The sequence below is a fragment of the Penicillium samsonianum genome (assembly GCF_028829775.1).
Source record: "Penicillium samsonianum strain IBT 33392 chromosome Unknown utg000003l_segment0_segment0, whole genome shotgun sequence".
NCBI lineage: Eukaryota > Fungi > Ascomycota > Eurotiomycetes > Eurotiales > Aspergillaceae > Penicillium > Penicillium samsonianum.
This window is the reverse complement of record NW_026643261.1, coordinates 7639005-7659476: the sequence shown is the minus strand read 5'-3', so window position 1 is coordinate 7659476 and position 20472 is coordinate 7639005. Positions and strand designations below refer to the sequence as shown.

The window sequence follows — 20472 nt, the reverse complement described above, 5'->3', positions numbered from 1 at the left end:
CTGATAAGCTCCACATCATCCAGCTCTATCTATTTCTTTTAACAGACGCGCCTCCACGGAGGGGAGCGTCTCCTTCATCATGGTGTACGATTGGTCTGGCAAGCGGGAAATCTGCTTCCAGATGTACATTCAAGAAAAGAAGGCCTTGGAGGAGATCATGGACTACATGCGAACTGCCTGTCAGTTTGCGCCCAGGTAAGCGTATATATCCTTGCTTTCATCTGTTGGACACCAACTGATTTGGCTCACTTCTCTAGTAAGCGTGCCTTTCAGACTCAGTTCAAACGATGGGGCTTTCCGTCGAAACAAAATCCAGCGCACAAGAACATCGAACTCGTCGCCCGAGTCAAACAGCTTTGGGAACGCAACACAAGCCAGCGGGATATGCTTCGCATCTTGAATGATGAAGGCTTTGAGATTAAAGAGAGGGAATTAATGCGAGTGCGCGCAAAGAACCGATGGCTGCTACGAGTCCCCAACGGAATGAAGTCACAGTCAAATGTCGAGGAACAAGCTGTCCCACCGGAGGATGAGGGCCTACTCGCCTTGCAACAGGAGGTATACAAGGTCGAAAGCGCACTCGATGATCCGCATCCTCTCCATACACAACCAGATGCTGAACGCCCAACCACCGAGTCCCCCGCTCTCTCACCAGAGGTCATCGCAAAACGCCAAGAGCGACTAGATCGCCTCAAGACTGAAAGTGCAGAACGCTGGGCATCGCGGAAACGTCGTCGTCGAACTCGAGGATGGGCCGGGCTGCCGGCTGACCCTCCGGGACCCCCACGCTTTCCGTCGGAGACAACCATCGATGAGAGCAAGCAGTATCTCAACCTAGACAACACTATGTACCGCCAGACCAGAGACCATTTCCAGCGAATTTGTGAAGAAGCAGGCTTCATCAAGAAAACCGCAGCTGGTCCTGAGAGATGGCAAGCTGCGAAAGACAAATTGATCCAAGAATCCCCACACCTCCAACAGGTATTTAATACAGATCCTACTCAGCGCGACGCGAAGGCTCTTGCCCTCGATGTTGTGTGTACCGATGTCACCAAACGAATGCGGACTCTGGAGAGACGCATGACAATCGCGGAAGCGAAGAATGCCCTAGGGATCAACCCGGAAGAAAGTCGGCAGATTCGAAATGCGTTCTATGACACCTTGAAGGTGGATCATTTCACAAGCAAGTTAGAGGCCGGCGATGAACACTGGAGAGAGCTCAAAGAGCAATGGATTGCAAACTCGGAGTTGCTTCAGCAAATCCTCGCGCCTGGGCCAGCCGACCCAGATCACGGCAACAAACTAAAGGCTCTAGAAGTCCTCTGCCGCGATGTCATGAAGAGACTTCGAGACGACCAGACGAAGCGAGATCCGGCACGTAAGAGATCATCGGCACGTGCCGAGTCTCGAAATCCAACCCCGGCAACCTCTATGGGCAGCATGCTAGGCAACGAGATCAGCAATGGGATTAGTACTTTGGCCTCTCAGGCGCTGGCCAGTGCACCCATTACGGCTACTGAGATTGGCGATATGCAAATTGACCCTTCACTACTCCAGGCTGCGAACGACCCATCCTTCTCAGCCAATCCACACCACGACGCAGGCAATGGCTTTGAATATGTGGATCCCATGCTTAGTTCCGCACTACTACATACCCCCGTCTGGTTCCAGGTTGGTTCGAAGGACCAGTCGCAAGAAACAACCCAAAAACCCTGGCTCGAAAAGCTAGCCACGCGAACCGTGGAAGAGCTCCGGCAATTGATCGGCGCCAGGTATCCCTATTCAATCATCACCCGAATCGAGGGCATTGACAGGGATGAGGAAGGGAATGAGATTCCATTCTCAATCGACGATGATCACGAATTGGATGCATACTTGACCCATGTCCACGGAAGGAAGGCGTTGCTTGATTTTACATTGGGACAGATCTGAAAACTGTCTGCCCTGGTGGCAAGGCGTAGATTCGGTTCAGCTAAGCAGCGTTATTACCCCCATTTTAGGATAACAAATGAAATGTTACTGTAAGAAATAAGATAAATAACACATTCTTTCTTCCTTGAATGGTTAGGAATACATCAATCTCCGGATCTCTCTCGACTCAAGGGCGCATTACGAGATGGTCGATACCACCAGGGCTTGTGTAGTAAAAGATAGATCATGAAGTTTTTGGGGGGGGCACCTAATGTGACCATATACATATACTACATTGTTCGCTGTCACAATTCCAATGTTCAAAAAACAGAAAATCCCCGTCAACCGCTACACCAGTGCACCGAATAAGAAACTGCCGTGGACCAAAACCATCAGCTTAGTTGGCGCCGAGTGTTTGGACCACGTTTCTGAAAAGGACCCCAATAGCAGGCAAGGAAAATGATGGTGTCTCACCAAAGACACTAGCCAGTCCCTTGGTTTGAGCAGAAAAGTCCTCCACGTCGTCTGATTGGGCGAGGAGCCTCTCCGGTCCCCGGTTGAAGAGAGTTGCCAATCCATTATCGATTTGGCCGGTCACATCACGGGACTGGTTGTTCTGGCTCTTCTGGGAAGCCTTGTCCAGACAGCCAAGTCGCTGCACAGTTGCCGCGGAATCAACGACGATGTAATCACCGGAATAAGCATCCGAGAGCAGTGCAACCGGGGAGGTCTGAAGGATTTCCTGGAAGACCACCTCAAAGGATGGGACGTCGTAGATCTTGATTTGGAATCGAACCTTGCGTCGTTTCTTGTGTGACGAACTCGTAACAATTGCCAATGACTTTGTTCTGGCATTTACGGCAATCAGCTGTGAGTTTCCGGCAGGCGAATCCACAGATTCTGACGACTGGATAGTCTTGACAACATCGTCGACTGTGTCCCAAACAGCCACCGAGTGAGTAGAAGCAACGATCAAATGGCTTCCCAAGAAACTCGTTGAGCAGGGGTTTCCAAGGAAAACACCAGTGCGTCGGTAGTGCACAGAGCAGTTTCGTGCGTCGATCAGGAGAACGAGACCGTCATTTGCAGCCGATGTCGACGGCAGACAGACGGCCAGTACTGAGCCATCCTCGGAGAAACTCATACAAGCCGCATCCAGAGGAGAATCTTCGGTGGAATTGAGACATCCCTCCAGGTCAACGGTACCACGACACTTCCACGTGTTCAGAGGCTGCTCTTGTTGATCTTTGGCCTTCAGCCCGCTTCGGTATTTCGCAGTTGGACACCAGAAGCGGAGAACAGAGTCCGCACCTAGGGTTGCAAACTCGTGGGCACCGGGCCGAGACACCAGACCAAGTACAGCTGAGTGGTGGTTCTTGGAGAAATGAGGACCGTCAACACGTGTGACCAGTTCCCAGGTATCAGAGGAAGCGTCCCACTTCCAGAACTTCAAAAAGACCTCTGGACGTAGGGTGGCGGTGGATTTAGCATTAGAAGAGCGATCTAGGGCCTCCACATCCTGAGGATGAGGAGCCCAGGTATCAACCGTAGCCAACCACTTCGCATCATGCACTATATCCAAGTGCTTAACATCGGGTGCGACAATTTGAGACCCTCCGGGACTGACGCTCAATGTGGTCGCATTGGTTCGCGCAAGGGCTTGGCGGGAGATATTGGAGTTGGCACGGATATCATATGTCTGAAGCACAGCCGCATTTGCAGGCTGAGAGCCATGCTGGTTTTGAGTAAGCTGGTGGGAGGCTGGGACGGCCACAATCAATCGCTCTGGTTGCTGCGGGTGCAATTTCGCCACAACAGATCCCTTTGAAGATTCCACAGAGCCTGACATGTCTGGGCACAACTGCAATCCTGTGATGGTGGTGAGAGGTTGCAATTCTCTCGTCGACAAGATCATGACTGAGTTGTCGGCCAATTTAACCACATAGGAGCTGCCACTGGCGGAGACGACAATGTTGCAGATAGGGGAGGAAAGATGGGGAAGGAATTGCTTCCGGCCAGTGTCCAATTGCCAGAGAACCATGACCGACTCCTGACCACCCGAGATAATGTAGTTTCCTGGTGAATGTGAGCAATCTCTCTCTTAGAAACATGTGTATACAAGTGGACATACCGTCTTTAGACCAACGCACGGTGTTCACGGAGCCGCGGTGCCAATGCAACTTCCTAGGCGAAGATCTCTTATCACTGAGATCCTTGCCGAAGAGGGTATTCAAGACATTCTGGTAAATCAGGATAGAACCGCCGGTCTCTCCTACTGCCAGATCGATGGATTCCGAGCCTTGGATCTGGATGTCAAAGCAAGTAGCATTGACAGGAAGGGTCGCCTCGCGCCAGGCATACTGGACAGTCTCAAGGTTTTCAAGCTCTGCGCTAGTTGTAGTACCCATAAAGAGATGCTTACCATCACTAGCGATGATCACTCGGCCGTCGTGGGTGACCTTGATACTATTGATCTTCTGGCTGGTCTCGAGGGCGGTGGTGCCTTGGATCTTCTTGTCCCCCAGTGTGTTGATCGAAATTTGTCTTTTTCCATCCTTTTGCGAGATGATAGAGCACGAAACAGCAGCTGTGCTTCCTTCTTTTCCCACCGAGGCTAGACTCATTGAAACGGTTGTGCAGGTAGTCTCCCAGCGTGCGATGCGCTTTCCGGAACTCCAATTCCATTTGCTGATAGAGCCCGAAGACGTGAAGATATAAAGGCTTTCCTGGTCTTCGGGGCAGATGCTAAACCCAATGATCTGTTGGCCAGCCTCCATTTGCAATGTACGTGACAGGCGGGAGGTTGAGGTTGCGAATACTTGAACGGCCGTGTCTAGTCCGACCAAGAGATATCTGTGATAGAAAAAGGTTAGAATGCGTCTCACTATCTGTCGACAGGAAGAGTCCTCACGCTTCATCGTCGGTCAGAATTGGATCTAAATTGTTGTAACGACCGCCAACGGGGCGTGAGAAAGACCACGGCGCGGGGCTTTTTTGCTTAGTCTCAGCATCTTGTGTCTGGACATCGCCATTGGAACCTTCCTTCACACCGTCGGTAGGCTCGACTGTCTGCAGGCTTTGGTTTTCGCTGGCTCCGGAGACTCTGCGCCTTTTGGATCGCTCTTCATTCGACCGGGGAGGCTTTTCGGAGGCCGCATCGCTAAGCCGGGATCGTTTTTGCTGTCGTGCTGACTGGTTGGCCACCATTTTTGCTGGTGAAGCAGGATCGAGAAAGAGGGGGGAAATCGTTCAAATGTAAGTTGGTGCGACTCAGACAATCATAGCTCTTGCAAATTGGGGCACAGTTGCAAAGACTTGTGTCTAAGGGTATTCATGGCAGATCCATCTACTTTTTTTTCCCAAGGGAAAAATAAGGCGGGAATCTTGGGCAGAAAATTGCGGTTCTCCTGATTGGGTTAGATCGACCTTTGATCTTCGCGGGAAAAAAAGTCTGGCTCAAAGCGACATCATTCACCTCCAATCGACCTTGTTTATACATTTCTCATTCTCCGAATCATCTCCCAAGTTGAATTGCCGAAATGATTATTCCCGTTCGTTGTTTCTCCTGTGGCAAGGTAAGCAGCTGTTGTCCGTGATATGTATGATCATTTACTAAACTCCCGATTGTAGGTTGTCGGTGACCTCTGGGAGCGTTACCTACAGCTTTTGGACGACGGTGTTCCAGACGGGTATGGCGGCCTCCAGTCTATCACGTCTGTCCCTGGCTAATAAACTCTTTTACAGCGACGCTATGGACCAGCTTGGCTGCCGACGGTACTGCTGCCGGCGAATGATCATGACCCACGTTGATCTGATTGAGAAACTTCTCCGGTACGTCTCTCGTTATTTTGAGGTTTTAGTGATTGTTGCTCATTTTTGAATAGTTACAATTCCGCCGAGAAAGATCGCTCCAAGGCTCAAGTATAAGCCAATCAATTTCTCACGCGAGTCAACCTGTCATCGACTCAAGCCGAGGCTTTCCTGTCAAAAAAAACCACACAAATACCCCATTCTCCCTACTGCCGGGTCATGCTAGGCCGACCGCCCTTTTATATCCTGTCGGCCAGAAGACATTGGGCGCATACTGAAGTTTGCAAAAGAAGAAACACCAGCATTTTATGCTTAATGACGTTATCATTGGTTTTGGCTGGTCTTTACATTCAAATGCTGCCAGTTTTGGATTTTTCTGGGGGCAGTGAAGTGGTTTGAGATGCGACGGGTGGCCCAGGCTCCGGAGATGAGACGAAGTTCCTCACAGGTGTTTCTTCCGGTATTTGCATTTAAAACGGCGTTGCACTCTACACATATGGCGTCAAGGGAGGTATTTGCGTTTTGGTTATTACTCAATGAATTTTACAGCTCTTTACAGCTCAAAGACTTGCAGTCTGACCCACCAACATTGGGAAAGCACCATTTGTAGCCCAACCCTACCCTGTTTTTACCCAAACGCCACTGCTTTGGTTCTTTGTCCCTCTTAGAGTAACCTCCGTTGTGGCCAGTTTCTCTCGTGCATCATGGCCCTCTGTCGGCTAGAAGTATAATCGTTGTCTGACTTACAGAGTGAATTGATCCTCCGGCATAATCGGACAGTAGAGGCATTGCCATGTTCCTGGCAATGACCAAGTCGATTTGCCCTTAGAAAACAAATATGTACAACATATAGACATAGTACTCCGCACGGAGTATACATTGGATGAGTTGTTCCCAACAGTCTAGCCCCGATATAAATGGGCAAAATTCCCCGCTTGAACGCCTCCGACGATCTCTACAGCTCATTCTAGATCTGCAGTATACCCAATATGGACTTATCTATTCTCGGTTTCATGGACATGCGCTGTTGGTTTCTACTATTTTGGATTGATCTTGGGATTCGCAAACCAAAGGCGTCTATGCAATTATGCAATCTAAAGAACAAAACCCATGAAGTTTCATAAATTCCTAAGTTCCTCAATTCCTCAATTCCTCAATTCCTACTCGGGGGATCAAATAGGCGCCGTGATGAGCATGCATCTCAACCTCCACCAGCCACTCATATTGAGGGGAGCTGCATCGGACTATACCGCATCCAGGACAAAAGCGCTTCCTTCAGTTTCAGCCAATCAGAGAGCGAAGATGTATTACAACAATAGCTATACAATTGCTTCACAGTACACATTTCTCAAGGCCTTTCTTTCTGAAATTGACCCTCAATTTGCATATTAGGACATTGCCAGTGTGAAATGGGGACTCCGCATTCAGCGCCATATCTAATATACCCTCCCCCCATCCTAACCATCCAAAGTATGAAAGATGTATTGAAGAAACAGATATCACGTGTAGTGTGCGCTAGGTAAGCGATAAGGGACCGGGCTCAGCTCCCTCAAGTGTTGCTCCCCCCATCTTTTTTTTTCCTTTCACTTGAGCTTTGCTTTCTTATATCCCATATACATTCGGCCATGGCCGTCAGGTCGCCGCTATCTGTCCTACCATACCGCGTCAACTCCGCAAGTCCGGCTTACTATTCTCCACACTCGGTTTCAATGTAAGACAATTACTGGTTTCTCTAAGAGCATCGCTGATGCTAAACAGGTCTCTTGATGGGGTCCTCGAGGGGAATGAGAGTTCCCACTTCTCCGCCCCCGAGCCGATAAACCGCTTATCAGCCTCAGCCAATGAAGAGGATTGCGATGATTGTGATGATTGTGACGATTCAAATGGTGATGATAGCTCTCTTGAACCTATACGTGGATCCGGGGTTCCTTCTCAACCGGAGCTTACAGTATGTACAAATTGCGGGCTATGCATTTCAGTTAGACTCACACTATATAGATTCAAACCGAATACCCAAATCATGTGGGAAGCAGCACAAGGTCGGACGACGATGAACCTCCGCAGTCGGTGATACATGCTCCGCCAGGATTTGGTGATTTTGTACGAATCCCATCAGGACTGTTGCCGCGTTGGCTAATGGTGAATCTACCTAGGCGCCAATGCAGCCCACTTTCGAGGGCACAGAGGAGTCACAGTCGCCATCAGTCGGTTCAGATGAGCAAACTGGTGTAATAAATGTACCTACAAGGCCGAGAAAGGTATTTTCATGATAGCCCCCCGGCCCGTTCATATATGGCGCTGATGAATTTTATCCATACAGTTCGGCAATAGTCCAATATCGCCGCCTCCATTGACAACATCCCTCAGTCTCGACAACGATTGCAGCGAGCGAGCGACGCCACGTGCACAGACAAGACATGAGTTCGAAGAATTTGAGAGACGCACTCGTTCGAGTAGCTTACAAGGTACTATAGCCGACTTCTTTCAAGTCATGCTTTGATCCATGATGGCCCTTGCTGACCTTTTTTTTTTTTTTTTTTCCCCAAGATATCCCTGAAGGTATAACTATGAGCGCAAATGCATTTGAGCTTTAGCAAATGAGACTAATTTTAATCCAGGATTAACCAGCAAAGAGGCCGAAATCAATGCCCTAAGAGCTGCTCTCGACGAATGCTGGACACTATGCAATACGCTGGCCAATCTTAGTTATATCCATCGAGAACGTCTCCCCAAATCCCACAATGATGATATGCAAGAGGATGCATGGCGGTCATGTTGGAGACTTTGCCAGAAGCTTTATGACACACGTGACGACGACTACGCATCGCAAATCCATCCGACCCTTGATCTCTGTCGAGATTTCTGTCAGGCGCTATTTGAGGCCCGTATTCGCGACACTGACCTATCCGACTCGGTCTTGAGAGTAAGTTTTGAATTGAATAATCACCTTTACAACACTCATGATCGGAACCTTCCCGATGCCTTCCGCGAAAGAACCTTGGACTTTTATATTACCTTGTGTCACCGTCTCATGAAGCAGCGCACCCGCATCACGGAGACAGACTCTCTGCTGAGTGCATGTTGGACATTAGCCGAGATGCTGTTCAGCATTCGCCAGAGCAAGAGGGAAGGGAAACCACTGGATGAGGAGTTGTTAGGGTCTGCGGTTCAAGCCTGCTGGGAACTTTGCGATCTCTTCCGCGAGGGCTGGACCCTCCATAATTTGCGCAACTCAGATCGAGGGACACCTCGGCCGAGCCAAACCACGTTCTCGCAGGCATTCCATCAAACGTCGCAGCAGTCGGAGCTGGATTTCGGTGATGACCCAATGAGCCAACTCGGCAACCCCGAGACTCCAACCACCATATTCGAGGACACTGCAACGGCCTCGCCCGACGATACTCCGATTCCCAATATACTTGTATTGGGTTATGGTAAAGGGCATAATAACGCTCATACCAAGTGGTCATCCAATGCATCCAGTATATCGGAGCAGTCCCGATCATCCGGTCACACAGCATCCTCGGCCAACACCGTGACCACTATCTCGGAAGACCCGAATCTCACGCGCCTAAAGATTCTGATTACTAAAGCTGCCATCATTAGTGGCTATCAACGGGGCGGGAACCAGAATCTCTCGTCTTTTGTGAAATCACTTCCCTCGGATGCATTTGGCTCCGCGGCGTGGCAGACGTCTTTATTGAAGAATTATAGAAAGGTCGTGGCGTTTGACCCGACGTTCAGAAGTGTTGGTCTGCAAGCCCGGGTGGGTGCTATTGATGTCGCGCATGCATGCCAGGCAATGCTGCAAAGCGGCCAGTACTCGTGGCTCCGTGACCTCTACCGGCTCGTCTTTGGGTTCCATATTGAAGAAGCGATGGGCCGCAAAGGTGTGATTATCCAAACGTAGCGTCTAGGCCCATCACGAGTCGCCATCTCGCACGATTTCCTATGAAACGTGCTCGGTCCCAAAGGATGAGTTAGCGGATTCAATGCTGTCGACATTCGAAGTGGGGAGTGGGGACGTGTGTCGTCGCGTTGACTCGTATTGTGTACAGAACTAGGAATTTTATATTCCTTATTTCGGGGGGTATTCTCCCCTAAGGAGTTTCGTTGGAGTTTGGGCTTGTGTTATGGTCGGTATGTCCATAGCTTTAGGAGTGGAATCTCAATATTATTTTCAGCCTCTTTTACCTAAGATAAAGGCATATATACCTAGCTGCCTAGGTATCCATGGATATTATCTCACCTTATTATTATTTTGCCAAGATTCCTCTTAGGATGTTACATCGGATTTAATTAATTTCACATGATTACTCCACTCCCATCCCACATTAACTAAAAGCCCCGGAGCGAGGGGGAAATGATGTTTCTGATCGTCTGGAGATCCGAAGATCTCTCAAATGACAGTCCTTGAAGGGTATATAAAATGGATACGATTGACCACCTTATAGAATGGGGAAGTATGGATAGTATGTATGTAGATAGAATCATCCTCGGCAACGGGGAAATGACTCAAAATGGAGAGAATGTTCTTCGAGGCGTTGAAAAAGCATGCATTAAGCCACTGGACTCTCACCTGACTTTTTCTTTTTTTTTTTGTGGAGACGAACTGGGCGAACTGGGCGAATGAGGCTGGATCAAGGACCTCGGAGGTGTCGTGGTTAGCGTCTCACGTGTCTCATCTCACGTGTCAAATGGAATAATGGAATAACCGTAGAAGGAATGAAGAAGAATTGAATATCCTTATAGAAGTACGGGGTAGAACATGCCCACTTCACTATAGTTATACCTATATATGTAGGTAGATATATGGATATAGGTAGATCTAACTATATTCATACGTTGTGTTGCATACACAAATACATAACTAGTCCTTAACTAATAACCCAAAAGAAAACAACCAAGATTTCATTCTCAGCCAAAAAGGAATTGCCAATATTCTTGAATTAGCCTTAATTAGGCTTACTCTTAGTCTTAGTCTTAGTCTTAGTCTTAGCTTTCGGGGCGTCTGCAGGTGAGATCGCTGATTTGTGAATTTTTTGCTCCACTTTCCTAGTCTAGTCTACAACTACCCTTGACCTCTACGGAGTACTTGTTTTTCTTTTCTTTTCTTTTTTCTTTTCTGTTTTGCCCCTTTTTCTAACTCCCCAGTCTCCGCCATGGAGAATCCCCAGGTACTGTGGGGAGACACGGACACGGCATATTCCGAGGCATATTTGTGTCGTCTGGCGCGGAGAGCCATGTGTATATAAGCATCTTCCCCTCCCCAGGGACGGTTCTTCTTCCCTTTTTTTCCTTCTATACTTGAACAGCATCTATTCGTAGATAGCCATCTAGTTCACAATCATTGAATCATCCTTATATTTATTGGGCTACCTGGAACCATCATGGTTGTTCCCACCTTCGCTGGCATGTCTGGCAGGCTCTTGTCGCGTGCAGTTACCACGACTGCGACAATGGGTTTCCTACTATTTGGTTATGATCGTATGCGCTGTTATCCTAAACTAGGTATAGCTCTATGCTAATAAAGATCTGGTGTAGAGGGTGTTATGAGTAGTATCATTGACGCTCCGGACTTCACTGATATACTGACCGAGTTAAGAGGCAATGCGACTATGCAGGGCACGGTCACTGCTATCTATGAAATTGGTACGTCCCTTCTAGGATTAGTCTCCGTCTTGTTTCCAGTTTGATACTAAAACAACCCCAGGCTGTCTTTTTGGTGCCATCTTCATGCTCATCTGGGGTGACTGGCTCGGTCGTCGCAGGGGTATCATAACCGGTGCGACCATCATGATCCTCGGTGTTATTGTGCAGGTGACTTCTTATGCTGGCAATCAGCCTCTCGCGCAATTTACTATCGGACGTATAATCACTGGTGTGGGCAACGGAATGAACACTTCTACCATTCCCACCTATCAGGCCGGTAAGTATTCAATGAATTGGCGTAGGATCTTATTAGCACTGAGACAGACTACTAACTTTGAATTTAGAGTGCTCTCGAACATCAAACCGTGGTCTTCTTATCTGTATCGAGGGTGGTACCATTGCCTTTGGTACACTGATTGCTTATTGGATTGATTTTGGTGCATCATATGGTCCCCCTGATGTGATTTGGCGTTTTCCTATTGCCTTCCAGTGTGTGTTTGGCTTATTCATTATCGTCGGTATGATCCTTCTACCTGAATCTCCGCGCTGGCTTTTCACGCGTGAACGCTATGAGGAAGGTGAGAAGGTTATTGCTGCACTCCTAGGCGCCGAACCAGACTCCCACGAGGTGACCCTACAAAAGAACATCATCATGGATTCTATCCGCGCCTCTGGCCAGATGGGGAAGACTACCCCAATGTCCGCCGTCTTCACCGGTGGCAAAACTCAGCACTTCCGTCGTATGCTCCTCGGAGTTTCGTCCCAGCTCATGCAGCAGATTGGTGGCTGCAATGCTGTTATCTACTACTTGCCTATCCTCTTCAGAGACTCAATCAAGCTAGAGGGAAAGCTTCCATCTATTCTAGGAGGTGTCAACATGATTGTCTACTCTATCTTTGCCACTGCTTCTTGGTTTTTAATTGAACGAGTCGGTCGTCGCAAGCTTTTTCTCTACGGTACCATTGGCCAGATGGTCTCAATGCTCATTACCTTCGCTTGCTTGGTTCCGGACAAGTCCGGCCCAGCTAAGGGTGCTGCTTTCGGTCTTTTTATCTACATTGCTAGCTTTGGTGCTACTTGGTTGCCATTGCCCTGGTGCGTTTTAGGCCCAAACTTGAAATCGATGTGATACTAATGCATTCCTAGGTTGTACCCGGCCGAGATCAGCCCGATCAAGACCCGTGCCAAAGCCAACGCGCTTTCGACATGTTCCAACTGGCTTTTCAACTTTTTGATTGTTATGGTTACTCCAATCATGATCGAAAAGATTAAATGGGGAACATATCTCTTCTTTGCCGCGATGAACGCCTGTTTCTTGCCCATTATCTACTTTTTTTATCCCGAGACCGCCCGCCGTTCTCTGGAGGAAATTGACCTGATCTTCGCCAAGGGATTCTCGGAAAATATCAGCTACGTGCGCGCTGCAAATGAGCTACCTTACCTTTCTGATGAGGATATTGAGCGTGTCGCTATTCAGTATGGATTTGGTGCTGCTGATGAGGGGAAGTCTGGTGACATTAGTGACACCGCGGGGAATACCTCGCAACCTGAGACTGCTTAATTTCTGGGTGTAATGGACGGTTCTTTTTTTTTTTTTTTTTTTTTTTTGGCAGGGCCTGTGGCAAACTTTGTGCGGTGGTAAATATAGAATATCCTGATGTTTTGTGTTAGATGTTTACATATGTATACATGAAATTGGTTTATAAAAAATGATAACAAGAGGCTTCATTTTGACAGTTGTCGTAATAGCTAGGTGTTATAAAGTAGGGCTGTATTATCACGGGGTTTTAAATGCCTGAGGCACCAACTGTATACCGATGAATGATAGATCATGATATAATCACTGTTGGCCTCCTCTGCCATGTGGCCCTCTGCTGGCCGGGTGCCGTGCCCAGACAACAGCGAAGTACGAAGTCATAGGAATCTCGAAAATGACGTTTGTTGATCTGTCTGTATAGATACCTAGCTGTGCCCATTGACGCCTGAGGCCCGCAAATTTTCCTGCGCAGCTCTCCGCGAGAGCCACGTAAGGTCCCCGCATTGATTCCGGGGTATTTCAGTTACACGTGAGGCTCTCTGCTGACAAGCAGTGTGTGCGCTTCCAAGGTTGTAGCCTGGATACTGTTATTTGCCCACTCTTCGCCTAAATATTTCTTCATTAAACCAATTATTGAGTCACGTTGTCAAGTTTACATCGGTCACTGTTAACGGACACCGAGCAATGTACAAGAGAGATCAGACACCAATGGCCTCCTAGTGATCGTCGCTGGTCCACCCCAGCCATCCCAGGTCCCGGCCCTGCGCCCTAAGCCTCGCCTCTTGCATACTGCTGTTCAGGTCCATCATTTGTCTCGATTTGAATACTTCAGTCAATTGTTCCTAGGCCGTTGCTTGGCTCATTTCGATAGTTAAGTCTTGTATCGAGCGGTTGTCCCAGCATGGGTCTGTATGGGAGGTAAATGTATGATCTGGCCCAAGTCTGCATGATGCTGGACAAACAAGCTCGCAACATCAAAATATGGGTTGTTATTGGCAGGAAGGTCCTTGCACCGTTCGTAGCAAGACAGGAAAAATAATCGCCAAGGGGTTTGGCCTCCATATATGTGAACAACTTGGTATGGGTCAACATCGCGGTCTAGTAGCGTAGCTACAATATATGTTTCAATGCCCACATATTCTCGCTCATGGGAGTACGGAAGATCGCTTGGTGTGACTCTGGTCGGTCGAAGAGCATAGTCTAAGAGCGGTCGACCTCTTTTATTTGATTTGGATTGATCGATAGCCAAAACACGTTCGATATATAGCCGCAAGCGGGCTTGTATTGCCAAACCAAGAAAGGAGCACTGTCCACGCTCAACCCATTGAACAAATCTGGTACTGGTTGGTGAATCGCGACCATTTTTCCAGTGGTTGAGTTCGGTCTGTGGATGGACCGACATAACAGCATCGAGATCATCCAGGATGGGGAAGTGAGAGGTGCTTTTGCTCATTTGCTCCAGCTCATACGCGTAGTCCTGTCTTTTGACTCTTTCTTCAGAAGGTCAAGTGAAAAAATGGAAAAGGCCGTATAGACTCAATGGCAATGAGAAAGATACGGGCTGTATCTGCGTGGAAGAACGGATCATTCGATCTATAATTCGGACAAAGTACGCGTTCAACTCTCGAGGTAGGCTATTGAGACGTTTCTCCAACGTATCATACGTTTCTCTGGCAGTGATATCACGTAGGAGGTCCCGGACAACTAGAAATACCCATAGCCAAACCCCGTTTGCTCTTTGGGAAATTTCCAATCTAAGCGCGCTACATCGATGGTCCTTTGCCGCAAGGAATTTGAATTTGTCGTTTTCAAGAAGCATTGATTCCTTATAATTCTTCATGTCATCCCTGGTAAAATGTTGTAGCACAAACATCCAGTCAGAGCTACTCAGCTCTTCTTCAAAGGCTGTCTAGGGCCGGCTGGATGCGCATACTTTGAAGTTCTCGGATTGGGCTAGGCTCTTTAGGATATGAATCATCTCCACTTGCCGTCATATTTATTAAGTCTATCAATGAATAGGCAAAACCTTGCGGAAGACGCGGTATCAGCTAGACGGGAAAAGGTATCTATTAACTCGGTGATACCCCAAGGTTCTGACCCCTGATGCTTAGAACAGATCCTAGGGACCAATCGCGGCTCAAAGCCAAGAATCTGGTATAATATGCTCTGCAGGAGACCGAGCTGATATTTTTGGATGTTCACCCCAGCGTTCTGAAAGTAAAAGCTGGCGATGAACAAGACAAAAATAAAGGTCGGGACCAAGCTCACCATGCACCGCCCATGTCGCTTGCTGGTCTCAATGAAGAAGAAACGATATAGATGCTTCTCACTTGGCGTAACCGAAGTTGCGATAAAAGATATTCAGAATCAACCAAGCCCATATAGATCTTTGTGCAAGCTTGTCCATGGCATAGCGAATATGCCTTGTCCTATCCAATAGCTGATCACTCAAATAAATACGAGTGAAAAGCTGCAGACCCGGAAGTTTCTCTTGAGGGAACCTTTCGCTCAGGGCTATAGTTAGGTCATCTGAAAATAGGCATGAGTTCCCTAGGACCACGTATAAGCGAATAAACGAATCTTGTTCTTGAGACTTCCAATTAGCCGTTATTCATAGAGTCTTCACCGTCCACGGAATTTGGGGAATTGATCCGACTTTCACAGCTTGATTAATCCAAGCCTGAGTCTTCATTGGGGCTGTATGGCCGCTAACAGCGTGAACACAACCATCAGTCCCCGCGGCCAGGTGAATAAGTAAACGATGGGCAACAACGTCAACTGGAACGTCATCAAAGTGGACCTTCTCTTCTGGTACTGTCATACAGCTCGCAGTCTTTACCCTCCGAAAAGGGCTCAATGCAAATGCTGCGGCCATCACTGTAGATGGGGTGGACATAGGCATATGGTATCCAGGGAAAGGAAAGATTTGAGCTAGTCCAATCGTAGATAGGCGAATAATAAGCAATTTTCTTTTTGTATCTTGGTCACAGAATATGTGGAAGAGGACTCGCTTAGTGAGATACTTCGTATAGGCGTACGCCCATGGGAAATCCTCAGACTGATACGTATCGCTCGTGCCGTACTTCTGCACTTGGATCCACTTATCAATAGGGTCACCTTGGTTTTAGAGTTTGTAGAGATTATCCTTTATCTCAATGTCAAGGCCAGGACTTCGGGGGTGAAGGTAGGCGTTAACATACGCCGTGGAGACATAAACGAAGCGCTCAAGCTTTTTGCACGCAAAAGCAAGGTCTGCAACGGTAACGCTTGCCCCGATTACTGCTTCTAACGATGAAGAATCATGTAGTGACTTTCCAAGATTAATAGATGACCCGGAGTGGATGACAATGTTGGTGGTATACCGTAAGGTTTCCAATTCCATTTGTGAGAGTCCCATATCATACATAGTGATATCTCCATCCAAGATGGATAAGCGGTCCTAATCACAACGCTTATTAATTATGGCAGATGCAAGCCACTGTTCCCATCTTTGTTAGAGCTTTCTATGTCCAATCCTAGTTAGTCCCGTTGCATCGCTTTGGTTCAAGGTTTTCAAAAGATGAGCAGCTTACCTCAGTCCCCCGCGACAGAGCAAGTATACATGATACGCAGACGAACGATTGAGCAGCCGATAGACAATGGCTGTACCTAAAAATTCCGACCCACCTGTCACAAAAAATAGATTTATTGTCATAGAATTCCCACATCCCTGGTGATCGCCTGCGTCTTGATTTAGAGGGGACACAAAACTGGAACCAGCAAAGGTGTTCTTCATTGACGATTCAAGTAGCCTATTTATTAATATTAGTTTGAGATATACACGTTTAGTCTCAGCGGGGCTAAAAATGTCTGGTGTTTGGCCATAGTTTTGGTGAAAATGCCAATCTTGAATATCCTGGTATGTAATATCAGGTGATACATCTGCTTCATTTTCTCGCGGAATGTTGAACGTTTCTACGGCTATGAAAGAAGTGAGTGAGGGTTGCTGGCACATAGAAACGGATCGAGAAGACATTTCTTAACATTATTGATTGGTATGGATAAAATCATACATTCTCTTTTTCTACATATGTAGAGATGAAGTAGAATGCGCAATGCAAGGGGGGCATTTTGTTTTCCGATACTTCACACATAGGTCAAGCCAAAAGGGGCAGCGAGAAGACCAAACTGAGCATAATTTAGAGATATATAACATGCCTGGTTTTTCCCGCCAAGGTTACTCGGACACAGAGACTATCACTTGGCTGTTATTTGGCCTGACCGACAGGTTGCCGCATCCATGCAAGTGCAAACCAACGCCACTGGGTCTCCAGATCCATTGCCTCCTCTACCCTGGAATCACTATTACCAGAATCTATATATGCCACACGTTATCGTCATCCTTGGTATTCCAGTGTTTTTGGTCTTATGTATTCCATTAGTCCACTTGAGCCTCAAAACAGCTTTATTGACTTTGATTCTTTACTGCATAGGTAACATCGGAATCACAGCCGGTTAGTTCGCCAGCATTCTGAGGCCAGATATCACGATATTCTTCCAAATCTAACATCTATTTTTTGTGTAGGGTACCATCGTTTGTGGACCCACAAGTCATACGAGGCCTCCCTTTCTTTGAGGGTGTTCTTGGCAATTTTCGGTGGTGCTCAACTCCAATGGTCAATCCTTTGGTGGGTAACACACCATCGTGCACATCACTGGTACCTTGATACAGACAAAGATCCCTATGATTCTCGAAAAGGATTCTTCTTTTGCCATGTAGGCTGGCTCCTTGGATACACGCCCAAGACATGGGGCCCGGTCAACATCGCTGACCTCAAAGATGACCCGGTAGTCCTGTGGCAAGATAAGTATTATTTTATCATTGCCGCGCTTGGCTGCTTCGGACTACCGACAATAATTGCCCACTATGGATGGAATGACTGGCAGGGAGGTCTTATCTATGCTGGTTTCCTTCGTGTTTTCCTCTACCTCCAAGTTACCTCCCTCACCAATTCCCTCGCCCACTCCGAGTGGGGAGGCAAAAAGCCATATTCAGCGAAGCACAGTGCAGTGAACAACATTTTTCTTGGAGTTGTCAACAGTGGCGAGGGATGGCACAACTTCCATCATACATTCCCGACAGACTTTCGCAATGGAATACAGTGGTACGAAGTCGACTTGTCTAAGTGGATGATCCGGCTATGGTGTCAGCTTGGTCTTGCGTCGAACCTAGTAAAGGTATCCGACTTTGAAATTGAGAGGCAGATACGCAGAGTTCAAAACAGGGAGAAAGACGAGCGTGTTGAAGATGATCGCCGGATACTTTCAACCCTTCCAACGATGCAGTGGACGGAATTCATTAGCCAAGCCAATACCGGCCGATGTCTGGTGTGCATCGATGGGGTCATACATGATATATCGGATTTTATGGGAGAACACCCCGGGGGGAGAGATTTATTACATCAAGTTCTTGCGAATGACGGGACGGCTGCGTTCAATGGCTTTCATGGTCATTCTCCTCATGCGAGACACATTTTGACGACAATGCGGATTGCTGTTCTCCAAGATGGACCTGCAACCGACTTCAAGTGATTGAAACTGGGTATGAGTATAGACGGACAGCAATCGAACAAATCGGTATCAAAGGACAATTACAATAAGATGGTTTACCGACACGGTGGGCAAGATTGAATAAATTCTCCTAAAACCTTTAAAGAAAAAGAATTATGGATTGCAGAAAGATTATATGCCACCAATTTGAACATGAGAATGACTACTAACACACTATTTTTTTGCTAGTAACACACATCCACTAGCCACTTTAGGTATGTCCACTGCTGGCCGCTATTATAAATCAGCTTATATTACCTCCCTCTCTCTTAGGGTTTTATCTTTAAAGCTATAAAGTTATAGTCTTTTTTTAAGCAGGTAGTAGTTTCTTTCTATTTTTATTTTTATTTTTATTTTTATTTTTATTATTTCCCCTTTAGCTATATATATACCTTTTATAATATACCTATTAATAATATACCTAGGAAACGGAATTATAAAATTTAGAGTAAATTAATCAAATAAAATAGTTTTATTATCGATAGTCCCTATAATCGCTATCTTTCTACTCGTCGCTATTATATTATAGATTCTAAGAATCGAAACTATACTTTTTATATTAAATTTAGTAAGAAATATTCTAAACGTTTTTATAATAAAGTAGAGTAGAATTATTTATTATATAATTAAAAATATTTCGATATAGAAATCGCGGTAGTAAAATAAGAGTAGCTTAAGTTATAGCGTTAATAAATTAAGATAATTTCCTATATTGAAAAATAGTAATCGGATATAATAGCGAAAATTATTCGCCTATAAAAATAGAGGTAGTTCCTTTATAAAAGAAATAATCGAATATTAAATTATAATATAGTTATAATAGATTAGTTAGATAATAAAAATCCTCCTAGTTCTAAAGATCTTATTAAGCTAGATTATTTAGCTAGTACTAATAATATTTAAATTCTTACCGCTATATTAGAGGATCCTACTCTAACCTAGATATTTAGTCCCTTATCCCCTTCTATTTTAGATGGGATAGATTTATCCTTTTTAGTTAGTAATTCTTCTAATAGAATTATTAAATTAGCTAAAGATAGCCCTTTAGATTTTTAATAAATTCCTATATATTTTTAGAGGTATTATACCCCTTCTATTTTATTAAATAATAAGGCTTTCCGCTTATATATTTTATTTCTAGAATTTCTTTATCCTAATATTCGTTTTTAGTTTCTTCTTTAATTTTTATATTTATCGCGAGTTTAGCGTTATTTAATATATATTCGAGTAATAAGATATAAAATATTAGGTAGAGTTTTTATATACTTTCTAGTAGCTTTAAATAATAATTAATTAGTCCTAATTTTTCTTTAATTTTAAATAGTCCTAATTATAGATAGTCTAGTTTATTATTAGGTCGCTTAATTTTAATATTATAGTATAAAAGATAAACCTTTTCCCCCCTTTTTAGATTAGGTCCCTTCTTATATTATTAGTTATAATACTTCTTTATTTATAGATTAATAAAGTTAATATCTTTAGATAATTATAAATATAACTATTTTAGCTCGCTAGCCTTTAATCTTACTAATTCTACTATAGCTATCTTACTAATTAGTTATCTAAAAATTATAGGATTATACCTATAGTTAATAAAGAATAGTAATTTTTATATTATAAAGTATACTATATTATTATATACTAGTTATACTATTAATAATAGTCCTATCTAGTTATTTTACTAGTAGTTTATATAGTATTATAGGTACTATTTTAATATCTAGTTTACTTTTTCTATCTATCTATTAGTTTATAGATAGTATATAGTAAAGAGTCTAAATTTAATACCTATCTAATCTATAAATAATTAGTATATTTTTAATATAAATACCTTATCCCTATCTAATATAATCTTACTTAATATCCTATAATTCGCGATTATATATTATAATATAATATTCGCTATTTAATTAGTATTAATAATTTTTATAATTAGAATTATATAGATATATTTTATAAGCCTATTAACTATA

The 20472-nt window shown here is 45.3% G+C and overlaps 7 protein-coding genes across 7 annotated transcripts; 5 read left to right on the top strand and 2 right to left on the bottom strand.

The window, feature by feature from the left end:
- Positions 1 to 79: 79 nt before the first annotated feature.
- N7471_006590 (Clr5 domain-containing protein) lies at positions 80 to 1932 on the top strand (the record flags this gene model as incomplete). Its single annotated transcript, XM_057279309.1, has 2 exons — positions 80 to 195; positions 258 to 1932. 2 exons carry the CDS (start codon positions 80 to 82, stop codon positions 1930 to 1932), a joined length of 1791 nt encoding a protein of 596 aa, XP_057138919.1.
- Positions 1933 to 2308: 376 nt separating this feature from the next.
- Positions 2309 to 5118, bottom strand: N7471_006589 (WD repeat protein; the record flags this gene model as incomplete). Its single annotated transcript, XM_057279308.1, has 3 exons — positions 2309 to 3987; positions 4043 to 4764; positions 4823 to 5118. 3 exons carry the CDS (start codon positions 5116 to 5118, stop codon positions 2309 to 2311), a joined length of 2697 nt encoding a protein of 898 aa, XP_057138918.1.
- Positions 5119 to 5450: 332 nt separating this feature from the next.
- On the top strand, positions 5451 to 5838 carry N7471_006588 (DNA-directed RNA polymerase core subunit RPB10; the record flags this gene model as incomplete). Its single annotated transcript, XM_057279307.1, has 4 exons — positions 5451 to 5486; positions 5542 to 5600; positions 5656 to 5742; positions 5796 to 5838. The coding sequence occupies 4 exons, from the start codon at positions 5451 to 5453 to the stop codon at positions 5836 to 5838; spliced, it is 225 nt and encodes a 74-aa protein (XP_057138917.1).
- Positions 5839 to 7346: 1508 nt separating this feature from the next.
- On the top strand, positions 7347 to 9631 carry N7471_006587 (uncharacterized protein; the record flags this gene model as incomplete). Its single annotated transcript, XM_057279306.1, has 7 exons — positions 7347 to 7432; positions 7480 to 7669; positions 7720 to 7821; positions 7875 to 7979; positions 8042 to 8186; positions 8269 to 8280; positions 8340 to 9631. The coding sequence occupies 7 exons, from the start codon at positions 7347 to 7349 to the stop codon at positions 9629 to 9631; spliced, it is 1932 nt and encodes a 643-aa protein (XP_057138916.1).
- A 1480-nt stretch (positions 9632 to 11111) lies between these two features.
- Positions 11112 to 12934, top strand: N7471_006586 (Major facilitator superfamily domain general substrate transporter; the record flags this gene model as incomplete). Its single annotated transcript, XM_057279305.1, has 5 exons — positions 11112 to 11208; positions 11266 to 11373; positions 11435 to 11650; positions 11718 to 12468; positions 12520 to 12934. 5 exons carry the CDS (start codon positions 11112 to 11114, stop codon positions 12932 to 12934), a joined length of 1587 nt encoding a protein of 528 aa, XP_057138915.1.
- A 3100-nt stretch (positions 12935 to 16034) lies between these two features.
- Positions 16035 to 16316, bottom strand: N7471_006585 (uncharacterized protein; the record flags this gene model as incomplete). Its single annotated transcript, XM_057279304.1, has 1 exon — positions 16035 to 16316. The coding sequence occupies one exon, from the start codon at positions 16314 to 16316 to the stop codon at positions 16035 to 16037; it is 282 nt and encodes a 93-aa protein (XP_057138914.1).
- An 873-nt stretch (positions 16317 to 17189) lies between these two features.
- N7471_006584 (acyl-CoA desaturase) lies at positions 17190 to 18481 on the top strand (the record flags this gene model as incomplete). Its single annotated transcript, XM_057279303.1, has 3 exons — positions 17190 to 17295; positions 17383 to 17403; positions 17475 to 18481. The coding sequence occupies 3 exons, from the start codon at positions 17190 to 17192 to the stop codon at positions 18479 to 18481; spliced, it is 1134 nt and encodes a 377-aa protein (XP_057138913.1).
- Positions 18482 to 20472: the final 1991 nt, after the last annotated feature.